Source organism: Nylanderia fulva, unplaced genomic scaffold (assembly GCF_048542155.1).
Source record: "Nylanderia fulva isolate GAGA-0341 unplaced genomic scaffold, ASM4854215v1 Scaffold54, whole genome shotgun sequence".
Taxonomy (NCBI): domain Eukaryota; kingdom Metazoa; phylum Arthropoda; class Insecta; order Hymenoptera; family Formicidae; genus Nylanderia; species Nylanderia fulva.
Window position 1 is genome coordinate 842,967 of NW_028190632.1, and position 24,884 is coordinate 867,850.

The 24,884-nt window shown below is 29.7% G+C and overlaps 3 protein-coding genes across 6 annotated transcripts in view; 1 reads left to right on the top strand and 2 right to left on the bottom strand.

Moving 5' to 3' along the window:
* Positions 1 to 13,870, bottom strand: LOC114931812 (Oculocerebrorenal syndrome of Lowe). Of its 4 annotated transcripts, none has more exons than XM_029303965.2 (20): positions 13,649 to 13,870; positions 12,866 to 12,942; positions 12,413 to 12,451; positions 4,509 to 4,689; positions 4,248 to 4,382; positions 4,054 to 4,163; positions 3,826 to 3,968; positions 3,558 to 3,731; positions 3,242 to 3,404; positions 2,975 to 3,153; positions 2,557 to 2,778; positions 2,310 to 2,445; positions 1,946 to 2,125; positions 1,757 to 1,853; positions 1,526 to 1,663; positions 1,348 to 1,445; positions 1,051 to 1,228; positions 832 to 959; positions 640 to 751; positions 1 to 531 (listed from the first exon to the last, which is right to left on the bottom strand). In XM_029303965.2, the coding sequence occupies exons 2-20, from the start codon at positions 12,923 to 12,925 to the stop codon at positions 371 to 373; spliced, it is 2,634 nt and encodes an 877-aa protein (XP_029159798.1). In that variant the 5' UTR covers positions 12,926 to 12,942; positions 13,649 to 13,870; the 3' UTR covers positions 1 to 370. The 4 variants fall into 4 exon arrangements, with proteins under 4 accessions (XP_029159798.1, XP_029159796.2, XP_085343486.1 ...); XM_029303963.2 differs by having other exon boundaries at positions 12,866 to 12,982; positions 13,649 to 13,666; XM_085487360.1 differs by lacking the exon at positions 12,413 to 12,451 and having other exon boundaries at positions 12,866 to 12,982; positions 13,649 to 13,666.
* Dpp10 (Dipeptidyl peptidase 10) lies at positions 7,570 to 23,379 on the top strand. Its single transcript, XM_085487361.1, has 16 exons — positions 7,570 to 7,849; positions 10,119 to 10,280; positions 10,542 to 10,694; positions 10,769 to 10,896; positions 11,064 to 11,275; positions 11,484 to 11,647; positions 11,758 to 11,861; positions 14,518 to 14,638; positions 14,903 to 15,138; positions 15,242 to 15,546; positions 18,291 to 18,460; positions 18,560 to 18,702; positions 19,087 to 19,281; positions 19,473 to 19,633; positions 19,774 to 19,985; positions 20,204 to 23,379. Exons 1-16 carry the CDS (start codon positions 7,817 to 7,819, stop codon positions 20,351 to 20,353), a joined length of 2,649 nt encoding a protein of 882 aa, XP_085343487.1. The 5' UTR covers positions 7,570 to 7,816; the 3' UTR covers positions 20,354 to 23,379.
* The window catches only part of LOC114931813 (uncharacterized), an 8,694-nt gene continuing 4,263 nt past the window's right edge, over positions 20,454 to 24,884 (bottom strand). The window contains exon 6 of the mRNA XM_029303967.2: positions 20,454 to 21,941. Coding sequence (XP_029159800.2) covers positions 21,729 to 21,941 — 213 coding nt within the window. The 3' untranslated portion in view covers positions 20,454 to 21,728. The remainder of the gene's footprint in view (positions 21,942 to 24,884) is intronic.

Sequence of the window (24,884 nt, forward strand, 5' to 3'; positions counted from 1 at the left end):
GCTACAAATTATATATTAATGTATACTAGATAAATTCATTACAGAGAATGGTTTTATCAATTAAATATGATTTTATATTTATGTGCACGTAATAAATAATTTATTTTTAAGAATTAATACATTTACATAATTTCTTAAGCTATCTACGACATGTACCTACCGAATTGTTTACGTAGCTATGAAAAGTAGCTTCTATAGCAAATAATAGAAGCATGTGTTCAATTTTTTATGTTGATATAAAAAGCGCTAAAAAATTGCTAGCTAGACATCTAATATTTTTCAGCTTTTCTCTATTTAAAAATTCTAAAAAACTCGTTGCTGAAGTGATATTGTTAGTATTATGGATTTCATTAAAATTTGGATCTTCACGTTATCGACCCAATATAAAATCGCTTTGATCGTTGACTAGGAAATGATAAACAAATGCAGCTTTCTTCTTATCAAATGTAATTTGAGTCGCGCGACTTCTTTGATGACGATCATCTCTGCTCCTCGGTGGATCTCTCAAAAATATTGATCCAAATAATGTGGCTGCAAATAATATAATAATGCATCAAACACTTAAAAATGTGTAAAAAGTGTAGAGTAAATAATAAGTAAAATGATAGATGAAATATATATTTATATAAAAATAACTACCGAGTGTCTTAGCATCGAGTTCGTTATCTTGCATATGATTTAATAACTCTTGCAAAAATGAACTAATATAGAGAAACACTGTTCTTCTAGTTTCAGGTAACTGCATCACAATCTGTAAATGAAACAATATGACGATTTTAGTTTAATCATAGTCTTATTTATAATAAAGTCAGAATTTTTAATTTGATTTACTTGTTTGCATTGAAAATAATTAGTTGCCGCAGATAGACAAACATTATGAAGATTGTATGGTATTAAAGGTTCAGCTGTGGACTCTAAAAGCAATAATAATGCTTCTGCTACCGAATGTATTCCACCAGCTATGTATGATGAAAAAAATTAATATATTATATATTAAGGAATAATGATATATAATATAATGTGTAATATTTTAAAATATGAAAAGGATACGCATCGGATCTTGACTCGATTCATCTAACCAATCTCGAATGGCTATTATTTCACTATGAAGTCCTGGTGTTTCGAAAAGTCCTGGAGTTTTAATACCGTGTCGATATAGCCTATCCACTAAGTGCCATATTTCTTTTGGTACTGGATATGGTTCTTGTGATGGATTTTTATTGTTCTCCTATAGTTTCGAATTGAATAAAAATACATATTGAAATTAGAATGACAAATATTTAGAATAGTGGAGATGTATAACAATTTTTGATGTAGATATGTATATTTAATTGTATATATATTAACCAATTCTATTAGTCGTCCAACAGGCATTTCTCTAATTGGAACTGAAATATGAACCAATGCTTCCATAGAGGAGCCAAAACAGCTTCTCTCGTAAGTACCTGAAAAGTATCATTGATTTGCATAATTATTTTGTAGAACTAGCAAATGTAAAAGTAATAAGTTTTCATATGTAACATACCTGTTATAGTAATGAAAATATCCTTACCCCCCTCGAGGTGTAATACTAAAATATCATATAATTTATCTTCACCGGAATTCAATTTACATGCAGTTTTCTTGTCTACATATACCTCCAATTTAATATCGCACTTTTCACCTATATATGACCAAAAAAGAGAAAAAAATAAATAATTGAAATATGCAAAGAACGTGAAATATTTAACAAAGCATAAATTTGATAAATATATACCTGGTTTTATAAAACCTGTATAGGGTTCTATATGCAACCAATCCTTACAGTAATTTGTATCGTCCAATTTTTTTATGAATTCAAATTGCACTGGCACCTAATTTGCAAAAAATAAAAAATACAGATACGTGCATATATTTTAGTAGTATAATATAACATGATATAAATCGTTTTATTTATATTCTCTACCTGGCCTGTATTAGCAATAATGAGTTCTTTACTACTAGGTTCGAGAAACTTCAAAATATCAAAAATAATATCTGTGGTGTCGACCATCACTTGAGGCAAGAATTCATTCTCCAATTTATCTAGTTTCTTCATGACTTCCTCATGTATTTTACGATATTTGACCATGTCTATAATTCGTATCTGTTTCAAAAGATTACATAGTATAATACATAATAGTATATATCATCCTTTGAAAATATATCATAAAAAAGGAAAGAAAAAAAGATTAGATAGTATAATACATAATAGTATATATCATCCTTTGAAAATATATCATAAAAAACGAAAGAAAAAAAGAAAAAACAATTTTTGTTTGTACATTTACCTGGGACTCAAAACTTGCACTAACTGGTTTGTGATCAGATATCTTTAGTTCTGGATAACTTTTATAATTAATTGATTTAATCATATCTCCTTTCCATAATACTCGATCGCACCAAGCCGGAGCTCTGCATTTTTCACTATATCGTTAGATGCACATATAAAAAGAAAATCATGTGTTATTAAATTTTATTTTTAATAAATATATCACACATTTAAAAAATTGCAATTTAATAAAATTTTAAAAATACCTGGAATCCCAGTTGTCAGTACCTGGATCATACTTATATGTAGGTTTAAAATTAATTTCAGCTTCCTGAAATCCTTGAAACACACGTCCTACTTTGCGTTGTTGTCCAAGCTGATCTAATGCTAAGATAGGACTATAGTTGCCTTCTGAAATGTACTGTTTAGCCACTGTAGCATCCATATCTGTTATCCGGTAATTTAAATCTCCCAACCAATAAATCTGACTGTGATATTAATATGATTTAATATACCACAAATTATAAGTTGTAAATAAATTTGAAATAATAAACTAATATAAGCAATAACATTTATAGCATAATTTGTATATATAATTATATAAATATATATATATATATATATATATATATAATTAATGTGTGTGCATTTATAACTAATGTATGATATATACAAAAAACTTACTCGTGATCTTTAAAATTTTTAGGTGGAACATATTTTGTGAAAGATAATCTCGCACAAATATCAGCATAATCCTGATTACGTCGTTCAAATTCTTCACAGTGCGCCGCTAAATGAGCGTTAACAAAACAAACGGACGTATTGTGAATGCAACAACTTACTGCTACACCACCTTTATTACCCTATAAGTATAAGCAATGAAGTATTCAAGTGTGAAGATTAAAAGCATTGAATTAAGCATTGTAGAAGTATTGTAAAAAATTTTCTCACCAATTTTCCCATAATGCCTGTTCCTACTGTATCAGTAGATACATTTTCAATGAATGGCATATGAGTTTCAAGTGCATATACTAGTAGCATTATGCCTACTAATCTGACAAGAGCAACTTGGACATAAACACCTCCGGGATGAAGCGAATCAACTATTACTTGTCTGTAATAGAATTTTTATTCTTATATTTTCATATATTATTATATATATTTAATTTCTCTGTGTATATATGTGGCTGTATTAATATTTAAATACTATTTGTGTATATGTGCATGCATTATGTAACACTATACTTTTATCTTTAATATAATATACCTCCATTCCTCTTCTCTGGGAGTTTCATGAAATAGGAATGCTTCTTTACTTAAATCTAATTCTTGAAATCCAATAGCATATATATCTGGTGGCAATTCATCTGTACTCAACCATTGATCTAATTTAATACCATTTGGTGGTTGTCCATTGACATTCCATGTACAAGTCAATATACTGTAATTATTAATGGTAATCTAAAGCATATATCTTTGAAACAAATAAAAGAATATGTGAAATAAAATTTTTATAACAATGCAATGCAACAAACCGAAATGTTTTGCTATATGTGTAATCATCTTCTTTACAGGCCATCTGATAACGTACTACTGATTCTCTTGCAGCTATTGGGGATTTACCCGAGGCAAAGCATTGCCTTCGTACTACTAAATCATTGCTTTCCAGATTGAGTAACTAGAAAAATAATATATTTTTATAAAGCCTGAAATTTTATAAGTCAATTTACATATTTGTGTAACATTAATTTTTGTTAATTTACAGAATCGGCATCCTGTGTATCTTTATCAGTAGAAGCTAAATTTCTTGTACTTCTCGTTAGCTTCTCAATCCATGAAAATTCTGCTGCAGGACTTTTACCTGTCTGATATACTAAAATCATAATTATTTTATTTTATAGACAAATAATTTTTGAATAAGAATTATGTATTGTATATATAATATCCACATATATACCTTCTATTGCACGAAATATTTCTGATACTAATGAGCTGGTTGCTTCTCCAAGTTTCATTTCAAATATTAGACGAAGTTTTCTTGATGTAATATTCATATATATATCAAGACCATCTTGTGTATCTCCATTGGTATCTTAATAATAAAAAGTTGATGAGATTCAATTACAGCTAAAGAGTTATTTATTTAAATATCCATAAACTGCACAAATTTAAGTAAAATTAATAACATTTAATATCTCAGAAAAATCTCAATACATACCTATACCACACTTAAAATCTTGATCAATAGGTAATATTCCTTCTAGAGTAAGATCACTATACACTTGTGGAGGTGTTTTTGAAGCAAGAAATATTGCTAAAGCATGAGTCGTGCCTTTGTAAATAAGAGCAATATATCTTGAAGATTTTACCCAACCTTGTATTAAGGATGCTTCTGTAGCCTACAATATGATTTTAATAATAATATCAAGTTACTGATGACAACTATTTATAACTGACTGTAATTTCTAAGGGTTTTGATCAATGGTTGATTGCCATTAATCCATGATGATTAATTAATATTATATAATTATATATCCATTATTTATTAAGTTGAGAAAAAGAATACCGTTACGACAGTCTCCCCAGAGACAAATTTCGATTGGACAATTGCTAATGATTCTGATGCCGACATCGTTCTTGTCACTTATTGTTGTACACACAAAGTAATTATAATTAATTAAACTTCGTAATTATCTTAAATGTTGCAGGATTTATACACATACATTATACTATATACGTCATAATGCATATAATATAATAAAGCAAATATTATAATATGAAAAATAAAGCAAAATTTTTTTGCTTTTGACAATTCACTTTTGGAGTTTTTTGACAAGTCAACAAAGTGTTGACACCAGTGTTGACTCGGAAACGCGCAGCAGCGCAGTTCTTCTCCGCGAGCGTGAGACCAGTTTCAGCACCACTATTCGGACTATGAGTGAACTAAAAATCAGTCACGTGATCAAAGCTGCGGCTCCGTGAAACTGCGCGTGTCGCCGCTCGGGTGCTGAGTAAATCTTTTAATTTTAAATATATTTTGAATTTATGCACGAATTTTGTCATTGCATGATGTATATAATTTAATATAAGAACTAATTATATGATTAATATATATGTGCGTGTATATATGTGTGCACATAATAAATGCATTGGATGCATGCATGCATGCGCGCGCGCGTGCGGATGTACAATTTTTTTTGTACATTTTTTATTCATTTAATTTAATTTTTATTTTTATTCTTGAGATTCATACTTTTGTTTTATAATTCTTATTTGTTCTCTTATTTATATGTTATTGCTTATTTACAAATTCATTTTAGGGCCAGTTTCATCAACGGCGGTTAACTATATATATAACTCCAATCTCCGATTACAACTATATATATATTTTTATCTCTTTTTAGATATATTCTTAGAGATAAAGATATTTAATCGGAGATTGCAGTTGACTTTAATGAAATTGACCCTTAATTATTATTGATGATGTTTTGAAAATACAAATGCATTATTTTAATTGAGTGTGAGTTGCGAAAGTTTCATATATATATTATAAAAATAGTGGAATTTTTTTCAATTTATCTATGATATGTCCAGAATCATTCCTTATTTGTAATTAATTTAGATATGCACTACTTCTGCGTGATCTACCATAATTAACCGAGGCAATTTCACATAATTGCTTTTTTTATTGCACGAGAAGAGATTACTCTTCTTTGATTGGAGAGCATATATATATATATATATATATATATATATAGTATATTATTTCTCAATTCTATCTATCTATATTGACGGGAAAAAAATGGGTTAATTACTATACTATATATGCGCGTCGCAATTTAAGGAGTTAATTACTATGCTATGCTCGTCATATTTTAGGAGTTCTGGGCCTTTTCCAATTACGCATTATATATATATTATATATATATATGTTCAGTAAAAAAAATAGAAAAAATTGAAGAATATAAAAAGTTATTAAAGAAGCAGTTCTTAAAAATGTATTTTTATTAAATTTTTATCCTTTTTTTATTTCTCATTATAAAGAAAAATTTTTACTACATATATGTAATTTGAGAAAGAATTACACACAGATGAGTAATATACATATTACATATGTATATATATATATATTTATTTATTAGTGATATATATATATATATATATATATATATATTTATTTATTTATTTAATAGTGAGATATATATATATATATTTATTTAATAGTGAGATATATATATATATATATATATATATATATATATATATATATATATATATATTACATACATACACAGCTGAAGTAAAAAACATTCTTAAAATTCACTATATATATATATATATCAGTATTATATTACATATTTAATTGCATTATAAACTTAACTTTTGAAATTATATTGTATCGCTACGGTTTATTGGCTTCTAATATTAAAGTTTATTGCTTTATTACGCGAGTGTATTCATTTCCGGCGTGTGAGAGTTTGAGTGCGCGCGACATTTCTTCGAGATAATCCTTCAATTCTCGATTTAATATCGTTATGGCGGGATATAAGCTTTGTTATATATATATATATATATATATATATATATATATATAAATATATGTAAAAGTAGTTTTATATATATATATATATATATAAATTTATTATATTTATTGTCTGCACGTCTAATAAGTTACTTTATTTTTCCTATAAATTTTTCTTCCTATAAATTTTCATTATATTTGTTATATATATTAAATATAATTTTTAAATACTTTATTTGTAATAACATACTGAGAAAAAAATTGTTAACTTGACTAAATTATTCAACTAATTACTATTTTGTTAATTGTACATATATTTAAGTATTTAAGTTAAATACACATTATATTAAATTTAATATGTTGTATTTAATTTAAATACTTCTATAGATTCAATTAACTTAAATAGTATTTATAGTTAAATAATTTAGTTGAGTTAACAACTTTTTTTCTCAGTGTGTTTTATATTCGCGTACATTTTTATTTATTTTAATCCTTATACTATTATTTAATTGTAGCAATTATTATTTTATATACTCTTACATACTGATTTTTTAATCCTCAGAGAAGATAAAAATAAATTCTTTCTCGCTCTCCTCTTTCCTCGCACCCTCTTCTATCTTTTTTTCCCTTTTATTATCTTTCTCTCTCGATTTATCATCTTTCTCCCTCTTATCACCCCTTCTTTCTTCCTCTTTTTTCCTATTTCTCTCTCTCTCTCTCTTTCTTTCTATAGCGCAGCATCCAATATCGAATGCGCAGACTCTACGTCCGCAACATCTCTCGGAAGGGATTAGCTTTCGCTCAGTATTGAAAATTCGTACGGCACAAGTGATTCGTAGCTGTCAAACTACGTGATCTCACTGTAGATTCGGAGTAGTGAATGAGTGTGTGAATTATAATTTGCAGAAATTACTAACAACAGCGAATGGGATAAACGTAAAGGGCCGCGTCGTTTCGCTGCTCAGGTCCAGAGAAAGTCGCGGAGTGTTCGATTCGCACCACCGATGGCAGATCACGATAACATTTACGACGACGAGGTAATTAATTAAGCCTTAAGTCATAATTACCATCATACGTCACACAATATATCCGTGCAATGTTTTTAATTTGCTAATTTTAAATACATTTTAATAATAAATAAAGTAAATACATTTATTTGTGATTTCTCAATTTTTGCATACGATTATGAGAAGCAGATTTTCTTGCAAAAAATGTGGACATAAAAAACGATTATATTTCATTTATAATTTTTCTTGTTTTTTTGTAAGTTAATATTATTTCAACTAACTCTCGTGGATGCTAGTTAAAAATGGCAAGTGCGGTTTAGCAGCAACAAGTATTATCAATACACGCGAGATGATGAGATAAATAGATGATTTAATTTCCACAAATAGATAGTGCACAAAGTACATTTTTCTTTTAAATAATAGATATTAATTTATGCAGCAGCAGTTATTATATGGGGTATATATGCTATCATTATATTATAATACCGTAAAATCATTATACATTATTTGCAAAAATATTATGCTATTTTTTTAATTCATGTACAACACACTAAATAACTTAAAAAATTACTTAATTAAAACGCTTAATATCACATCAGATGAGTAACTTTGAGATTATATTTTACAGTAAATATTATTTTACATTAAGAATTATATAGAGAAATATTGATTATGATTAATATAAATGAATGCGGTACCGTGTGATATAATTTTAGATTACTGTTTAATAATTATTTGACGGTCTTATATACGGTGTATTACTGAAAAGATGATTTTGATAAATTCTTATAATATATAATTTGTCAAATTTTCTACAAGATAAAAAATTAGACTCGTCAGAATTTTAAATTTATTATTAAAATAAATCGATTTCCTTAAAAGCACGACATTGATACGCGTTCGTCTCTTAAACTCGTTGACGCACAGCGCAGTACATCGCTTCTCTCTATCGATTTTAGCTACAGCAGCTGACTAGATTTTAGCTTTCGCTGTGAAACACAAAACTCTTGTAATTGACTCTTATCTACACGCGATCAGCGTCATCAAGTCAGCGATTTTCAACAATATTCTCAAGTATTTGACCTAAAAAGGATGATATAAATGTATTTATAGAGACGTTTTTATACCGCGATTTTTGTTCTCAACTATTCCTTTATAAATTATTCTGTCGATGATCTAATACTCATATTCTAATCCATTTTGTTACCTGCTTTTGTTTACGAGCCAACACAAACACGTTAAAGATGTCGTAAAAGACATGTGAATCTTCTAATAATATTCCATCATGTTAATGTTCATATCGTTTAAGTTGTGTATTATTTTTATATTTTTTGTGCCGGGTGTATAAAAAAGTTTTGACATTATTAAATTCTGTAAAATATGATATTATATTCTAAATTAAATTGTAGATTCTAAAAACCCCAAAGTATAAGGCTTTAATACATGCATATTGAATATCCAATTGACAGAAAAATGGGCTATCAAGAATCAGACCCAGTTAGCACACAAATTCTTTTTCTTTTTTTAGTGAAAATTTATTGATTATTTCTATAAATGTATATTTTTCAATCTCTGTATTGGACCATGCATCAGCAAGTAAATCAAAGGTTAAAGGCTGTGCATATGATCTTCAAAAATTTAAATCGATCTTTACGACTGAGTGCGACAAGTCTTCTTCCGGTTATAGCTGTTGAGAAAATAATTATTTGGCTAAGGTTGTTCCGAAATTATTGTATCCGAATAGACCCATCATCCAAGCACAACTAATTCTAGTTGTATTCCGATCTTTGTGACGCTATTTTTGAAGGTCGTATATACATATATCTTTGAGCTTGATTCACTTGCTGTTGATAGTCTAAGGGACCAAAACGTACATTTATAGAATTAATCAATAAATTCTTATTAGAAAAAAACTGCACTTTGCTAACTGCGATTGGTTCTAATAATCTATTTTCTTGTTAGTTGGATATTAAATTGTAGAATTATAAAATTATAGCATTCCTTGTATTATGAGAAAATATTTCGCACTTTAATTAATCCTTATTATATATATATATATATATATATATATATATATATATATATATATATATATAATTATATTATTAATATTATTAATTAATTATATTATTTTGACATTATATCGGATGAAAATTTGCATTTATTATATGTTGATGCATTATTTTTTTATACATTTTTATATATTTTTGCAACTATAAAAAGAATTTAAGTGCATGTTTACACAGCACACATTAATTTAATAGTTTGACATTAACGTTAATAAGAATTTTTGTGATAGGAGCTAGTTTCAGCCAATCCAAATCAAAGGAATTGGCGTGGGATTTTAATCGCGTTGCTCGTGATCGTCGCGGTCCTAGCCCTTATCGTTACATCTGTCGCTTTGCTTACACCTCCCGATGACGGCCCCAGAGTACGAGGATCGCGATTACGACTCTCCGAGGTGAGTAAAGCGTACAATTTGTATCAATATTTAATTAAAATTAATCTCTGGGAAAATGTGAGAAAATACAGAGCTAAAGAATTTTCTGTAATACAAAGAATAAAATAATACTTCATTTGTGTCTATATTAATTAAGTGTTTGAAATACACATATATATGTACATAATCATAAAATGACGAAAATATCTCTTTCCGCACCAATCAGCACATTCTTAAATAAAAATAGAATAAACTAGATTGATTCGGAGATACGTCTTGTAGGTGCTTTCCGGAGAATTATCTCCCTTATTATTTAATGGATCCTGGGCGAGTGATTGTCATATATGCTACCGAGATACTTGGGGTGGTATTTCATTGTTGGATGCTTCGGATGCAAACATTGTGTCGCATAGTTTAATGCCGAATGAAACATTTGTGAGTATTTACCTAAGAATGCCATCAATTTTCAATTTAATTGTCAGGAGATAAACATTTAAAAAACTTTACAGAGACGACTGAATCCAGTAAAATTTTCCTTATCACCGGATCATCGATATTTACTTCTTGCTCAAAATGTGAAGAAATTATTTCGTTATTCGTATCTAGCTCAGTACGTCATTTATGACGTCAAGTCACGGTCAGTGTAATTTATATACACACGGATAAACGTTTGATTATTTATAGTATCGTTTAATGTTTCATTAATGTATAACGATGATAATTTTCCTTTAATGTGTATTATTAATTAAATTAAGTCTTTTTAAATCACATGACATTTAAAAATTTCTATAAATGGCTTTACAGAGAGTGCACTGTGTTAACTCCTCATCCTGAAAAAGATGTTCACCCGTATCTTCTGCTAGCGCAATGGACTCCGAGTGGACACGGACTCGTCATGGTACAGGACTACGATATTTATTATATGACAGCTCCTATGAGCGACACTGGGTATCGCGTAACAAATACTGCGGTACCTGGTATATTGTCCAATGGCGTACCAGATTGGCTATACGAAGGTAAGACACGCTGTAGTTTTCTGTTTAGTTTTATATATAAGCAATTTAGAGACAATGGATCAAGAAGATATAATAAAGGGAAGAGAAAGCAGAAAATTAAATAAAACTTTGAGAGTATAATTTTGTGAAAATAAAAATACATATATATGATCATATATAATAATTAAAAGATAATATAATGATCTATTTACTTTAATGCTATTTATAGAAGAGATATTGCATAGTGGAGAAGCAATCTGGATGTCACCGGATGGTCATATGATGCTTTACGCCTCGTTTAATGATTCTCTCGTAGAAGAGATGCACATTTCATGGTTTGGAGAGGGAAATAAGGCTCTATATCCTGATATACGATCATTAAGGTATCCTAAGGTACGCGTAAAATTAAAGATACATTATTATATTTTAATCAAATTTTTTTATATTATTTTTATTAATAAGATCAAGAAAGAGCGCTATATCTTAATATTATTTTATTTTAGCCAGGAACGCCAAATCCTTTGGTACGACTGTATGTTGCCGATTTAGCTGATCCGAAAAATATTCGTACGAAGGTAGTGAAACCACCGTCTATCATCGAGCACATGTAAGTTTATTTATCTGTCTTACAAAGAGAAAGGGGGAAGCTCAATCAAACGGAGAGGGAATCTTTCATTATCTTTTTTCTCCTTTTTTAAAATATAGAAACAAATAAAGGAATATGCCCTCCCGAAAAAAGCATTTTTTATATAAGAATATTATGTGATCAAAAAGTTATTTTAGATTGGATGAGCAATTTGTTTGCAATATATAGATAGATAAAATATAATATAAGATAAAAGATAATATAAAATAACAAAATTAGATGCAAAAATAAAATTGAAAAAACTATAAAAATAAAAGGCCAAACATATAATATATAAAGCGCCTGGTTGTACACTTTTCTTCTGCTAAAATTATTGCAAATAAGCAAATAATTAAAAAAATGTTTAGCTATTAAATCAAACAAGTCAATTTAGATGTCAAACAAATTCTAAAATAAATTAATTTAAAATTTTTTATTGCTGCACATTATTGTCACATAATATTTTTGATATAATTTTTGCAAATCTCTATCACCTCAAGATTATATAAAATAAGAAATAATTTATCACTCACCGGTATGATGAGCAGCGGAGTTGTAGTATACAAGTTGAGCTGTAGTATAAGAAAAAAATACATATAAATTATATGTATAAAATATTATTTTACAAATAATTAACATTTCAAAAAAATACTTGCAATTATAAATTTTAAATTTATTTTTTCAGCTTCCTTAATATTTTATAAAAGTTATATAATTTCCAGAAAAAAATTTTTACATAAATTTTATCTAAATTATTCAAATAATTAACAAATTTTTAATGTTATATCGTTTATATAATATATACATATAAAATATTAATTATTATAAATACTATCACACACACATCAATTGTATTAAATATTAAACTAAAATTTAGAATATTTTATGCATTACACACAATGTGTATATAAAATTAAATCATTATTGTCGAGATAAACGAGAAATTAACTCACAACAAATAATAAATTAAATAAGCTATATATTACCTCACGATTGCTCCGCTGACACTCGATGCCTTTAGGACTTCCTCTTTCTTTCTTGTTCATCTTTTCCCTTCGTGATACTATAACAGTCATTTCGCGAAAATACAATCACGACACTTTCTATAACATTTCAAACATTATTGTGTCACATACTTTATTATATTGCGACAGGAAAATAATGTGAAAATTACACATAATGCGAAATTATAATCCACTCTCGAAAATTACGCAGTAGAAAATTATTTTATTAAAGTATACCATTTGCCGCGGATGCCATTATTGCTCTCTATTTTTAACAAATAATCTATATTTTAGAATAATTTTATTATTATAATGCAAACCCGCGATACTTTGTTAATAATTGAACAATTCGAGATTAATATATTAGTAACTTCTTTTCGAAACAATATGATATTACGCGAACCAAATAATTAATTAAGACACGATGTATCATCCGAAATTATAGAAAAAAATATAAATTTATTATTACACTGATGATACATTTCGAACATGAATTTTGCAAAATAAATATATTAAGAAATTATATTTATATAAAAAACGATCTACTCAAATTCCTTTTCCCAAAAGAAATATTAAAGAAGCAATTGTTCTATTACAGTTGTACTCTAAACATCGAAGTAAAACAATAATTTATAACTATAATTTTTTAGTAATACACTTCATGATTTATTGTTGCATTTAATATTTCAAAAGATATTATCACACGATATTTCTAAGATATTATATATTTATTATATTACACAGAGCGTCTCGCACTATCATTACCTTTTCGTTCGAGTGTCGTCGCACGAATGATAAGACAACTACGTCTTGTAGTTAGCAGAACTCAACCAAAAGCCGCAAAAGTGGGATTGTTGTAATGAGATACATTCGATATTTACTTTATACATATACGCGATCGTATTTCGAAAGCTACTACAATATTAATAAGATATTACTGCACGTCACGTGCTACTACCTTCTCGTTCGAGTGTCATCGCACAAATGACAAGATGACTATGTCTTACATGTAAATATTAGAGCGCTATATACCATAAAGGTATGATTGTAAGAAATGAAACACGTTTGGTATTTCCATTATAATCGTCTTTTAAAAAAAAAATACGATAATATTATTAAGATATTACCATAAAGTAGAATGTGCCATTAATTTCTCGCTCAAATATCATCGAATAAGATGACTGCGCCTTGAAAAGATTTCTAAAATTGCGATTAAATAATGTAATATTTCTAAAATCAATATTTAATATTAATTTTAGAAATTGTTAATAATAAATTTAAATTTTTAAATAAATAATTGTTTTAATAAACGAGAGAGCGTGTACAAATATCAGAGAAGTTATTTTATATATACTCGAATACTTATTGGTAATAATAATAAATAAAAAAACATAAACTATAATATAATTTTATTCTCTTATATAAGTAATATAGATATTAATTCGTAGTAGAAAAATTAATTATTTTACCTGTGATTAAAAAATTATAAAACTCTCGCATACATTTTATTGTCTCATTTAATGTTCTCTTATAACTAAAAAAATTTATTTGCATTTTGTTATTAATACTCGTATCTGTTATTTCTTAAATTTCCCAAATTTCTAAATGCACTATCTTTCTTGGATTTTCTCCAGGGATCATTACTTCTCAACAGCTTCCTGGGTATCTCAAACAGAAGTCTGCATAACATGGTTGACGCGCGCCCAGAATCTTTCATTGGTGACAATCTGTAAAAGTCCAATGTGGCACTGTCAGGTTCGTAAGTACCATCTTCTTTTGCATATACAGAATACATTTATATAATACATAAATATTCATATGTTTTTGCAATTTTATTTTATAAAATACGATACTTCTCTAAGCTTGCTTCTAACAAACATTGTTATATAAGATAAAATTTCTTTTATTTTTTAATAAATCTGCGTTTTGATATAAAAAGACACAAATATTTGTTCAAATAGATTAAAATGTTAAGATATATAAATAAATATATATAGATATATAAATAAATCATTTCAGGAAATACAAAGGATAACGAGCGAGGATCGCGGATGGGTGGACACTCCTCCGGAGGTCCCTGTTTTTTCAGCAAATGCTAGCAGTTATGTCGCGATAAGTCCTGTAAAAGATGGACCGGCGGGATATTACAAGCATATAATCTGGGCTAATGTGCTCCGAAAACAAATAGTGCCTTTGACTCATGGGAAATTTGAAGTTGTGAAGATTTTAGTATGGGACCAAGTGAACAATACTATGTAAGCTAACAATTCGTTAATCAGTTAACTAATTATTTTTGCATTATTAAAAATGTAATTAATACGATTTAATATAAAAACAATTTGCGCTTTTTTTCATCAGATATTTCATCGGTATTCCATCCATGAGACCGGGCCAGAGACATCTCTATCGTGTGAGCTCCACTCTTCCTCAAGAAGGAACGCCTTTACCTCCTGCTATATGCCTCACGTGTACCGTCTCATCCGATGTGATGAACAATGATGAAAGCGAACATCGAACTAGTTCTTCGAATGCTCATCAGAATGGTCAGGCCAATCCAAATGAATGGCATCAGGATCACTATGAGAGTCAAACGGACAATAAGGAAAATCGCCAAGCAAAAGATACTTCCAAAAAAAACAAGTCAAAAAACAAGAATACTTCAAGTGAGTTCTAAGATTATTCTCTTTATTAATAAAATATAGATATCGCAAATGTTTTGATTCAAGGCTTGATACAAAATTTCCTTATGGCAATTGCATGAATTTTTAAGTTTATTTACGACGATGTTTTATATCATTATTAGCATTTATTAGCAGACAGTTATATTTTTTTTAAATATGTGATATTTTCAATGCTGCTACTATTAACATTTGGCTCTGTTATGCTTATGTTAATTCTGTACATATTGCATGTTAATTTTTATAATTAATTTTATATTGTAACTTTTCTTTAATATCATGAAAATTTATATGCCATGCAAATTTTATCGACAATGAAATTATAAATGTTGTTTATATTTATTTTATTCATATGCTCTCGTACACTCCATATTTGATTTTCATAGTCCTCCAAGTATTTTCTTTTTACTATTAATTAAACTCAATTAACACATTGCACATTCAAAGTAGCAAATTATATTTTTTTATTCATTTACATAAAACTATACTTATTCACTATAATGATTTTGACTATACTTATTCACTATGCGGTAACACATTTATTTCGCACGCAATCTAGAAACGTAGCCTCTATTTTCTTGAAATATGAATTACAAAATTCCATCTTTCTCTTACTTTATCTTATTTCTCTTTTCGATATTTTTCCTAATTAAAAGATTTCGTAGAAGTTTTTTGATTGGCTCGTTATATTATATATTTTATATATATATTAAATTTTTAACAACCAGATTATATGACATTCTTTCTTCCTCAAATATGGAAGACACAAAGCTATTTTTAACAGGGTAAGGCAGCGTTTATAGTATTAACGCTAAAAATACAATTAGATTAAAAATCTATATAAAGGTTTTCTGCCAGGAGGTATATTTCAATGAAAAATTACTTGAAAACTAAAATTTACTCTGTATTTTTCAACCATTATTATATATTCCAAACATATCATATATATATATTCCTACTATATAATAGTACTGTTCTCGACATTAGTACTTACACACGGATATACTTACATACAGTTTTTTAATGTTTCTTTTTACCTTTTTATACGAATACCAACTATTGTTGTTTTTAAACATTTAATAATGTGTATAAATTTATACATGCTAAACGCGCGTTAGCCAAAGTCTTATAGTTGTTCGCACCATACGTGTACAATGTCAATAATGTTGTATCGTTTATGTGCTTCAGATGTGTTTAGCTCAGAACTCTTAAAGGATCTTATCGCGCGATTTTTTGCGTAAAAAAAGATGATCTATTTTTTCTCAATGTTTTATTATTATCATCAAAATATATACTAGATATCGCGTATGTATGATTAAAAAATTCAATACGGCATATTTTTTTATTGCATTGGAGATTTAACATAAATTTAAGTATAATATTTTTAATTCAATCACTTTTATTAAAATATTTTATTGACTAGAATAATAATATCCAATTATAAATGTATAAACTTTAAATTTGATATATTAAAAATTAATCGTTCTGAACGGGAAAATTATTGCAAAAATAATTGAAATAATAAATTACATTAAATATTTTTGTCTCAAAATTTTAATTCCTCTAAAAGTTTACTCGTCTATTAGCTGACTTATAACAGTGTTTAATTTTGATTTTTTCTAGAGATATTATATTTCGAGATTTTTATGATTCGAATAACACTTAAGCAATGTCGAGCAAAATATAAAAAATGTTAAAAATAAAAAAACATTTTAAAATATATTTAATTATAAGATCATCTTAGAATCATATAAAAAAACATAACGGGATAATAGAAACGTTATTTTTGGGACAACTCCTTGTTGTGCGTGCGTAGGGTCCTGTTAAGAGGCTGTCTGGATTTTTTGGACCATTGTTGTCCTGCCATACAGTCACGTCCTTTCCTTTATAGAGATTTCTTAACAGCCGGCTTTATTGGTAATCCACGACAATAATACCGACCGCCTGGTGCCGATGGTGCGGCATTCTCGAATCTAAAGCCTACTTCTTCTTTTGTACCATTTTCTTGCCGTCTTAAGTGTGTGAGTGCTGACAGAGAGAGACGGACGGTATCCACGAATAATCAATCAGGTAGAGACGGTACGCAACTAAACAATATCTGTTAGTTGACAATATATAGAATGATCCTCGGTAAGCTTCAAAGCAACTGTTGAATTTCTTGAACAATTTTGAATTTATTTTCTCTCAGCGAAAATATCAAAGACGTTATCATTATTTATCGCAACCTTTCGATTTTTAACATTATATCCAAATAAAGTTCTATCGAAAATTTGAATAAATATGATTTTATATTTCATCTCTTTGTGTTTCTCTAAAGCTTCAACAGTTTCTTCAGTTTCATTCGTATAATTAGAAAAGCTCTAAAACGTCTCGATATTTTTGCAAAAGAAAAGATCAATTCTAAATTAATCAACCACTTCACAGTTCGAAGAAATTGGTTTTATTGAGGAATATCCTATATATTTTCTCTGTATACAACAGCGTGTTGTATGTTTGATATGTATGGATGTATAAAGCGCAGATGTATATTTGAATGTGGTGGAAAACGCTAAAATATATCTAGACTCTATATATTGTAGATATTTAAATGTATATACATTCCGCTGTATATTTTAAATGATCTAACAAAACGATACCAGCCTGGAATTGCGCGCGTAAATAGTCGTGTGTTACCGCTCGTCCGAGTGCACGATCCTATTATTCGGCCTCGATACGTTTTGTACTTCTAGAGATCGGCGAACCTCCCTGTCAGTATCACAACGCGATTTTCCCATCGGCGAGCCATGAGTATTTCGTTCTCGAGTGCCTTGGACCTGGTATACCCACGGTGGCTCTCTACAAAACGGAGTTGCCCAGGCCGCGACTTATCACAATATTGCAGAACAATACCTTGTTACGCGTAAGTTAAGCTTTTAAACTATTATCTGCGAGTAGAGATCGATTTTTTTCAAAGCTGCATCTTATAATTAATTTTTCCACGGATGTGTGTTTATTGTAGAAAAAAGTGGCAAACATCGCACTTCCGCAGGTAAAGACATTTCCTGTGCATATTAGCGGCGGTTACAATGCCCAGGTGAGATTGCACCTACCACCTGGGCTTAGAGAAGATGAAATTACGCGCTATCCATTGGTTGTCCAAGTGTAAGTACATTTATATATTGCAATTTATTGCATAATGCTTCTCTTTCATCTGTATTTTTCATTTTAAAAAATATATCAGATAGAGCTCGTGTATAAAATCTTGAATCATTATAATCTCTTAATCAATGAGATTACTGCATAAAACGGTATCTAATGTACGGTGTAATTATCAATCAATTTATGTGATGAAATTAGATGTAAATAATGATTTATTTAATTTACTCGTAATAAATTTAAAATATTAAAGCGAGCAATATAAAATATTTTATTTATTATTTTGTCTTCTTTTGATTTATTGGCTTATTGAATAATTCATTTACCAAATAAGCTAGAGATAAAAAATTTTTATTTTACTTGTATAGAATGTCTAGTTTTCTTTTACAGATACGGTGCTCCTGGGTCGCAACTGGTCACCGAGATGTTTAAAATAGATTGGAACACATATTTAGCTAGTCGGAAAAATGTGATTGTCGCACAGATTGATGGTAGAGGAAGCGGAGGACAAGGCTATAAATTGCTTCATGAAGTTTATTATCGGTTAGGTTCCGTGGAAGTGGCTGACCAAATCGAAGTTACGGAGTAAGCAAGATATTGGCTCCGCAAATTTTGCTTCTTGAACTTAAACATTTCATTTTTATTCTTAATAAACAAAATTCTTTAATCGTTGTATGTATATGTTGCTTATAAAACACCCATTTTTAGAGGTTCCATATTATTTGTAAAACTAATTTATAATACTGTTTATTCCAAATATGTTTACAATTATCCAGGTACTTACGGGATTCGTTACACTTCGTGGATAAACGAAGGGTCGCTGTTTGGGGATGGAGTTATGGTGGTTTCGTCGCTGCCCTCGTTCTAGCTAATCCGAAGCAAGACGTATTCCAGTGCGGAATAAGCGTCGCACCTGTCGTCTCCTGGGAACTTTATGGTATTGTGGATCGTTATCCTGGAGCTAAAATTCTTCTGAAAAAATATCTCTGCATTTTATTACCTTGATGATTTTATTTTATGATGATATTTTACCGATGATTTTATTTCACAAACGCAAAATATAATTATATCGCACAGATTCCGCGTACGCCGAGAGGTACATGGGATTACCAAACGTGACATCCAACTACAAAGGCTACGCCGAATCTAACGTTTACGACAAAGTAGAATATCTGCACGATAAGATGTTTTATTTGGTACACGGGACTGCGGATGACAACGTTCAATTTCAACAATCCATGGCGCTTGCCCGTCATCTCGCTAAGAAAGGCATACTTTTTCGGCAGCAGGTATTTTAATATTTTCTTTCTCATAAGACATTCTATACCTTTCTTTGAATTAAAATACAGAGGAACATTGTTTTTCAATCTTTTTTAAATTAAATTTAACAGAAGCCTCAATTGATGACAAGAGATTCATTGTCATATTACAGAGATATAATTCTAAATTACTATAATAAATTATAAACTTGCATCTTGAAAGCATGCATCTGTTGACTTACTCATAGGTCTATCCGGATGTAAGTCATACTTTGGCGGGCGTTAAGGGGCATTTGTATCTTTCGATGGAGCAATTCTTGGAGGATTGCTTTCAAAAACAAGTACCTGTCGACACGAAAGCCGGACTCGGCAGTGGCGGTTCCGGCGGCGTGTATTAATATTAAGAGATATAGATAAATATTGCGTAAAAAAAATATCCACACGAAATTGCATATAAAGTTGCGTAAAGAAAACGAAGGAAAGAAAAAAAGAGTTGTTGAAAATCTAAACATCTCCAAATTGTGTTCCGTTTAATAGAATATTTACAGAGAATATATGTGTGGCCCATCTTTTTGTACTCCAACATTCAAAATTATGGAATGAAATGAGTATGTATATCATCCCGTGCGCGACTTACAATGCGTTTACACCGGTTAAAAAAAAGCACGCATCAATCATCCAATCAAATAAATCGTCTACGAAAAAGATCCAGTTAATATTTATTTAAAGAGATACCTTGAGAAAGATATCTATAAAAACGTGAACATTAGACAAGAGATCGATGAAACAAAAATTGCCACGCTTTCTGTAAAAAAAAGTAGCGTTACAATACATCATTTTATCGCATACACATATACATATATGTATCATGTACAAGTACAAGTTCTTAAAGTACCTAACGCACAGTATCTTTAATTATTGCTTATAATTATTAAGAAAATGGCAACTTGCGCTCTTCATTTCACGAAGAACTCTTATGTTTGTACAAAGTGGCTTATTTGTTCTCTCGATATTATATATCCAGTTAATCTTTAGAAATTGAACTTGTCGGAAAATTGGAAATTCTAGACTGGTATCATATTTTTAAATAAAATATCACTTTGGCATATTTATTTAAAAATTCTAAATTGAAAACTGAACAAATCGAAGAATCCACTCGATTTTTAAAGATTAATTTTAAATAATAATCCTCCTTTTTCCTCCTTGTAAAGAGATAAATAATAAAGATAAAATAAAATCTTGAATGACTAAAGATGATAGAATCAACTTTCATAATGAAAAAAGCTTATTAACAATATCTTCTTACAGGATATTTTTTAATGATTAAATGTATGAAAAAGAAAGATGGAGATATATGTATAAGCATTATAATATTATCCTGATAAGCTAACATTATTCTATCATTGTGCATACAAACGTAAGTTACGTTTAAGAGAAGAACTTTTTCGATATAAATTCTATTATCCACGTTCTTAAAAAAATAATATATTAATTATACGAATGACTATAATTATAATATTTGTAATTTATCGGATAATTTAACTAAAAAAGTCTTTCTTAAAAAATTTACATCATTGAACAAGTGTATGCTTTCACATAAAGTAATCTAAATCAGTCATAATACAAGAGAATATTGCTTATGTACGATTGTCTTCTTGTCAAATTACATGTTTGACTAAGAATGGCACATTACGTGTGTGTATACGTCTGTCTACGTCAATAATTTCTAAATCTTTTTTACGAAGCTTTCACGAAACTTGATATTCATGTCAGTCACAAGTCGGAAATAGACTTGATGTACTTTTTATTGGAGCATCTGCCTAGATGAAGCAGCATGTGATTCTTCAAGTTGGTCGGTTTACTGAAGCCCCGGCTGCAAATGTGACATCTGAACGGCCAGAGCCCATTATGCACGTACATGTGGCTCTTGAGGTCACCCGGCGTAGGAAATGATTTTGAACATTGCGAACATTTGTGCGGTTTCTCCTAGAAAAACATAACGAAATATTCCACGGTGGATGCTATGCTGCGATCCGAATAATGTGTCAATCGGATATTCTATCGAGAAGAAAAGATAAAATATAAGTTATATCACATCTTTCGATTTTACAAAGAATCCCATTATCTCGATTGTAATCTTCAAGTTCGTGTTACACGTAGTTTTGCAATTAAAATTTTATTGTTACACAGAATCTTCATTAAAAATAAATACACGGAGAGAATTTTTCGTTATATTTTATCGCAAAATTCTACACTATTATCATGTTTAATAATAAACCGAAAATTACTATGCAAGAGCCACTGAATACATCAGTTTTTATGATTGAAATTTTTTACTATATATGTATTTTAGTAAAATTAATCAAACATATTTCTTATATATCTTATTGCGGTAGATATCAATATTTTTTATTGTGGTAAAAATATTAATCAGAGAAACTCTTATAAAAAATTCTTTCAATGTGATATCGTCTCTCAGGATTATCATGAATTTCAGGATAAATTCTAAGAGAAAATTCTCTCTGTGTAGATTCCAGTTTTATCGTATTAGAATCTGAGCAGGAGGCGCGCAATTTTGCAAACTTCCGAGAGAGATATTTAGTTTATAGCGACGATGCTTTTTTGACTAACGATTAAAAACGGTTCAGTCGCGCTCTCGATGATCTCAGTGGCAATTACTCACGCAGGCAGGAAGGCCGTTTAGCAAATAACCTTGCTAAACTAAAACCGGTGCGTACGCGGCTCGTTAAGGCCGCCAGCAACGCATCACTTCTTCTTGTTGCGTACAGCATACGTGTATACATGTATGTACATATACACATACACGCACGATACACCTTCTCTCGTTTTACACGCGTAATCTCGGATGCACCTGCCGATAGATACGGGTGCGATGCATCCGTAAGCACGTGTATGAGTTCCCGCTCTCGCAGGCTTCTTTGACGTTCGTAGCTACATAAGATGAGAGCGGATCGCGATCGAGAGAATTACACGTATGTATATAGCGCGATTTTACATATATATAATTTTAAATAATAAAAAATTTGGCTCTTTCTTACTGATTGTAGTAACAAAAGTCTTATTGTAACAAAAATTAAGAACCCGCATATAAAATATTTAATTAAATATTAATATTTAATTAAATATTTTATTGTGTAAAGAAGAAATATATTTTAAATGGTATTCATTAACATCAAATTATAATTATTACATTAAATTGGATAGAGCATGCAGTTAATACTCGTATTAGAAAAAAATATATATACGATCAGAGAGAAATGCTTGATCATTAAATGCATATCTTTTTTATCGACAGAAATATTTTATTGTACTGTATTTGATTGAAACATACTAAACGAGAAATGTATTGAAAATGTCTAAATAAATTGTAAATCGATCTCTATCTTTCTGTCATCTAAAGAGATTCAGAGTCATCTTCTTTAAAAGCATGATGCATGCTGTATCAATTTTTCATCAAATCAGGAGCGAGATCTTATACATTTCATTTAATTAGACATTTTATTTAATTTGTGTTATCTGTCATTTTTATAGGGTTTCAAGATAAAATAAATTCATCCATCATATCTCGATTTCTCTTCAAGCAAGAATGTGAAAGAAAAAATGAAGTCGCCGAAATATACATATACATATCTGCTCGCTCTAATAAGATGAAATATATTCATCAAACAGCAATTACATGAACGTGAGTATCACCTGTGCTTTACTCAATAAATAAAGAAAGCGGCAAAGTAGCCAGCTGGAACGATCGAGCGTGTCGTTATTCATCTCCGATTGGCATGTTCAATTTTTGCGAAGGCATCTGTCGCGTCAGGAATTTGGTGAGACAGGTAAGAAGACGAAATTCGGAAGAATCTCGCCGCAAAAAGGGCGAGAAGAAGAGCGAAGGCGACGAAGCGGAAGGGGAAAATCGGAGCAAAACGACACGCGCGCGCGGACGAAGGTTGGTATAGCAGGATGAACAGGACGTGTGCAACAGTGAGAAGAAGGGAGAAGAAAAGGGAGGATGAGAGTAACGTGGCGAGGAGCCTCAGCCTCCGGCTCTATACGCTCTCTGTCTCTCTAATTGGATTGCATTCCATGCGGTAGCAAGTAATGGGCCAATTACAGTAGCTGATGGCAGACCAACCTATATGGCTCCCGAGATATCATTACTTCGAATGGGATTAGAGAAACTCATACGGTTTCCGCTGCGATAAATAAAAACTTTGCATCCTCGCGATTACTTCGCACGTTCACCTTCCCTCACCACTTGCTCGTCGTTCGCCGATCATTGCTCGGTCTTTCTTATTGGATACTCCAGTTCTACCAGGCTTACGCGAAATTACGAGAAGCAAAGAGATGAAAACGCGCGCAGAAATAGTGCGTGAGCATCTTAGCTTATTCCAGATTAATAACAGCCTCTCGTTCGAGGTCGATGTTTTCACGATCTAAATCGAGCTATCGCGTTCCTTTCCTCTTTGTTTTTCTTCAAAATTCTTGACAAATTATTATATATCAGTTAGAGAATATATAAAATAATTGGCCGCAAATTAAATCTTGCCATTTATTAGAAACCATTTTGTTGTGTATACGTATCAATTAAATGCGGAGCGCTTTCCGTATACGACATTAGATTCGCGTGAATACACTGGATATCTTTTATTTTTTCCTATATAATTATGTATATAAGGAAGGCAATATATATTGAAATTATATTTGCATTAAACGCACGTATGGATAAATTCCACAATCCAGTGATATTCACCGAACTATATATGGTAAGTTCATAACTTAGTCGGCTAGATTTCTTGAATATTGATTTATATAATATCGAAAAGGTTAAAACCCCGGAATCGGGGATTTTTATATTAAATTATCTCTTCATTTAAATAAATATCAGTTAATAATACTTATTAAAATTCAGATAGC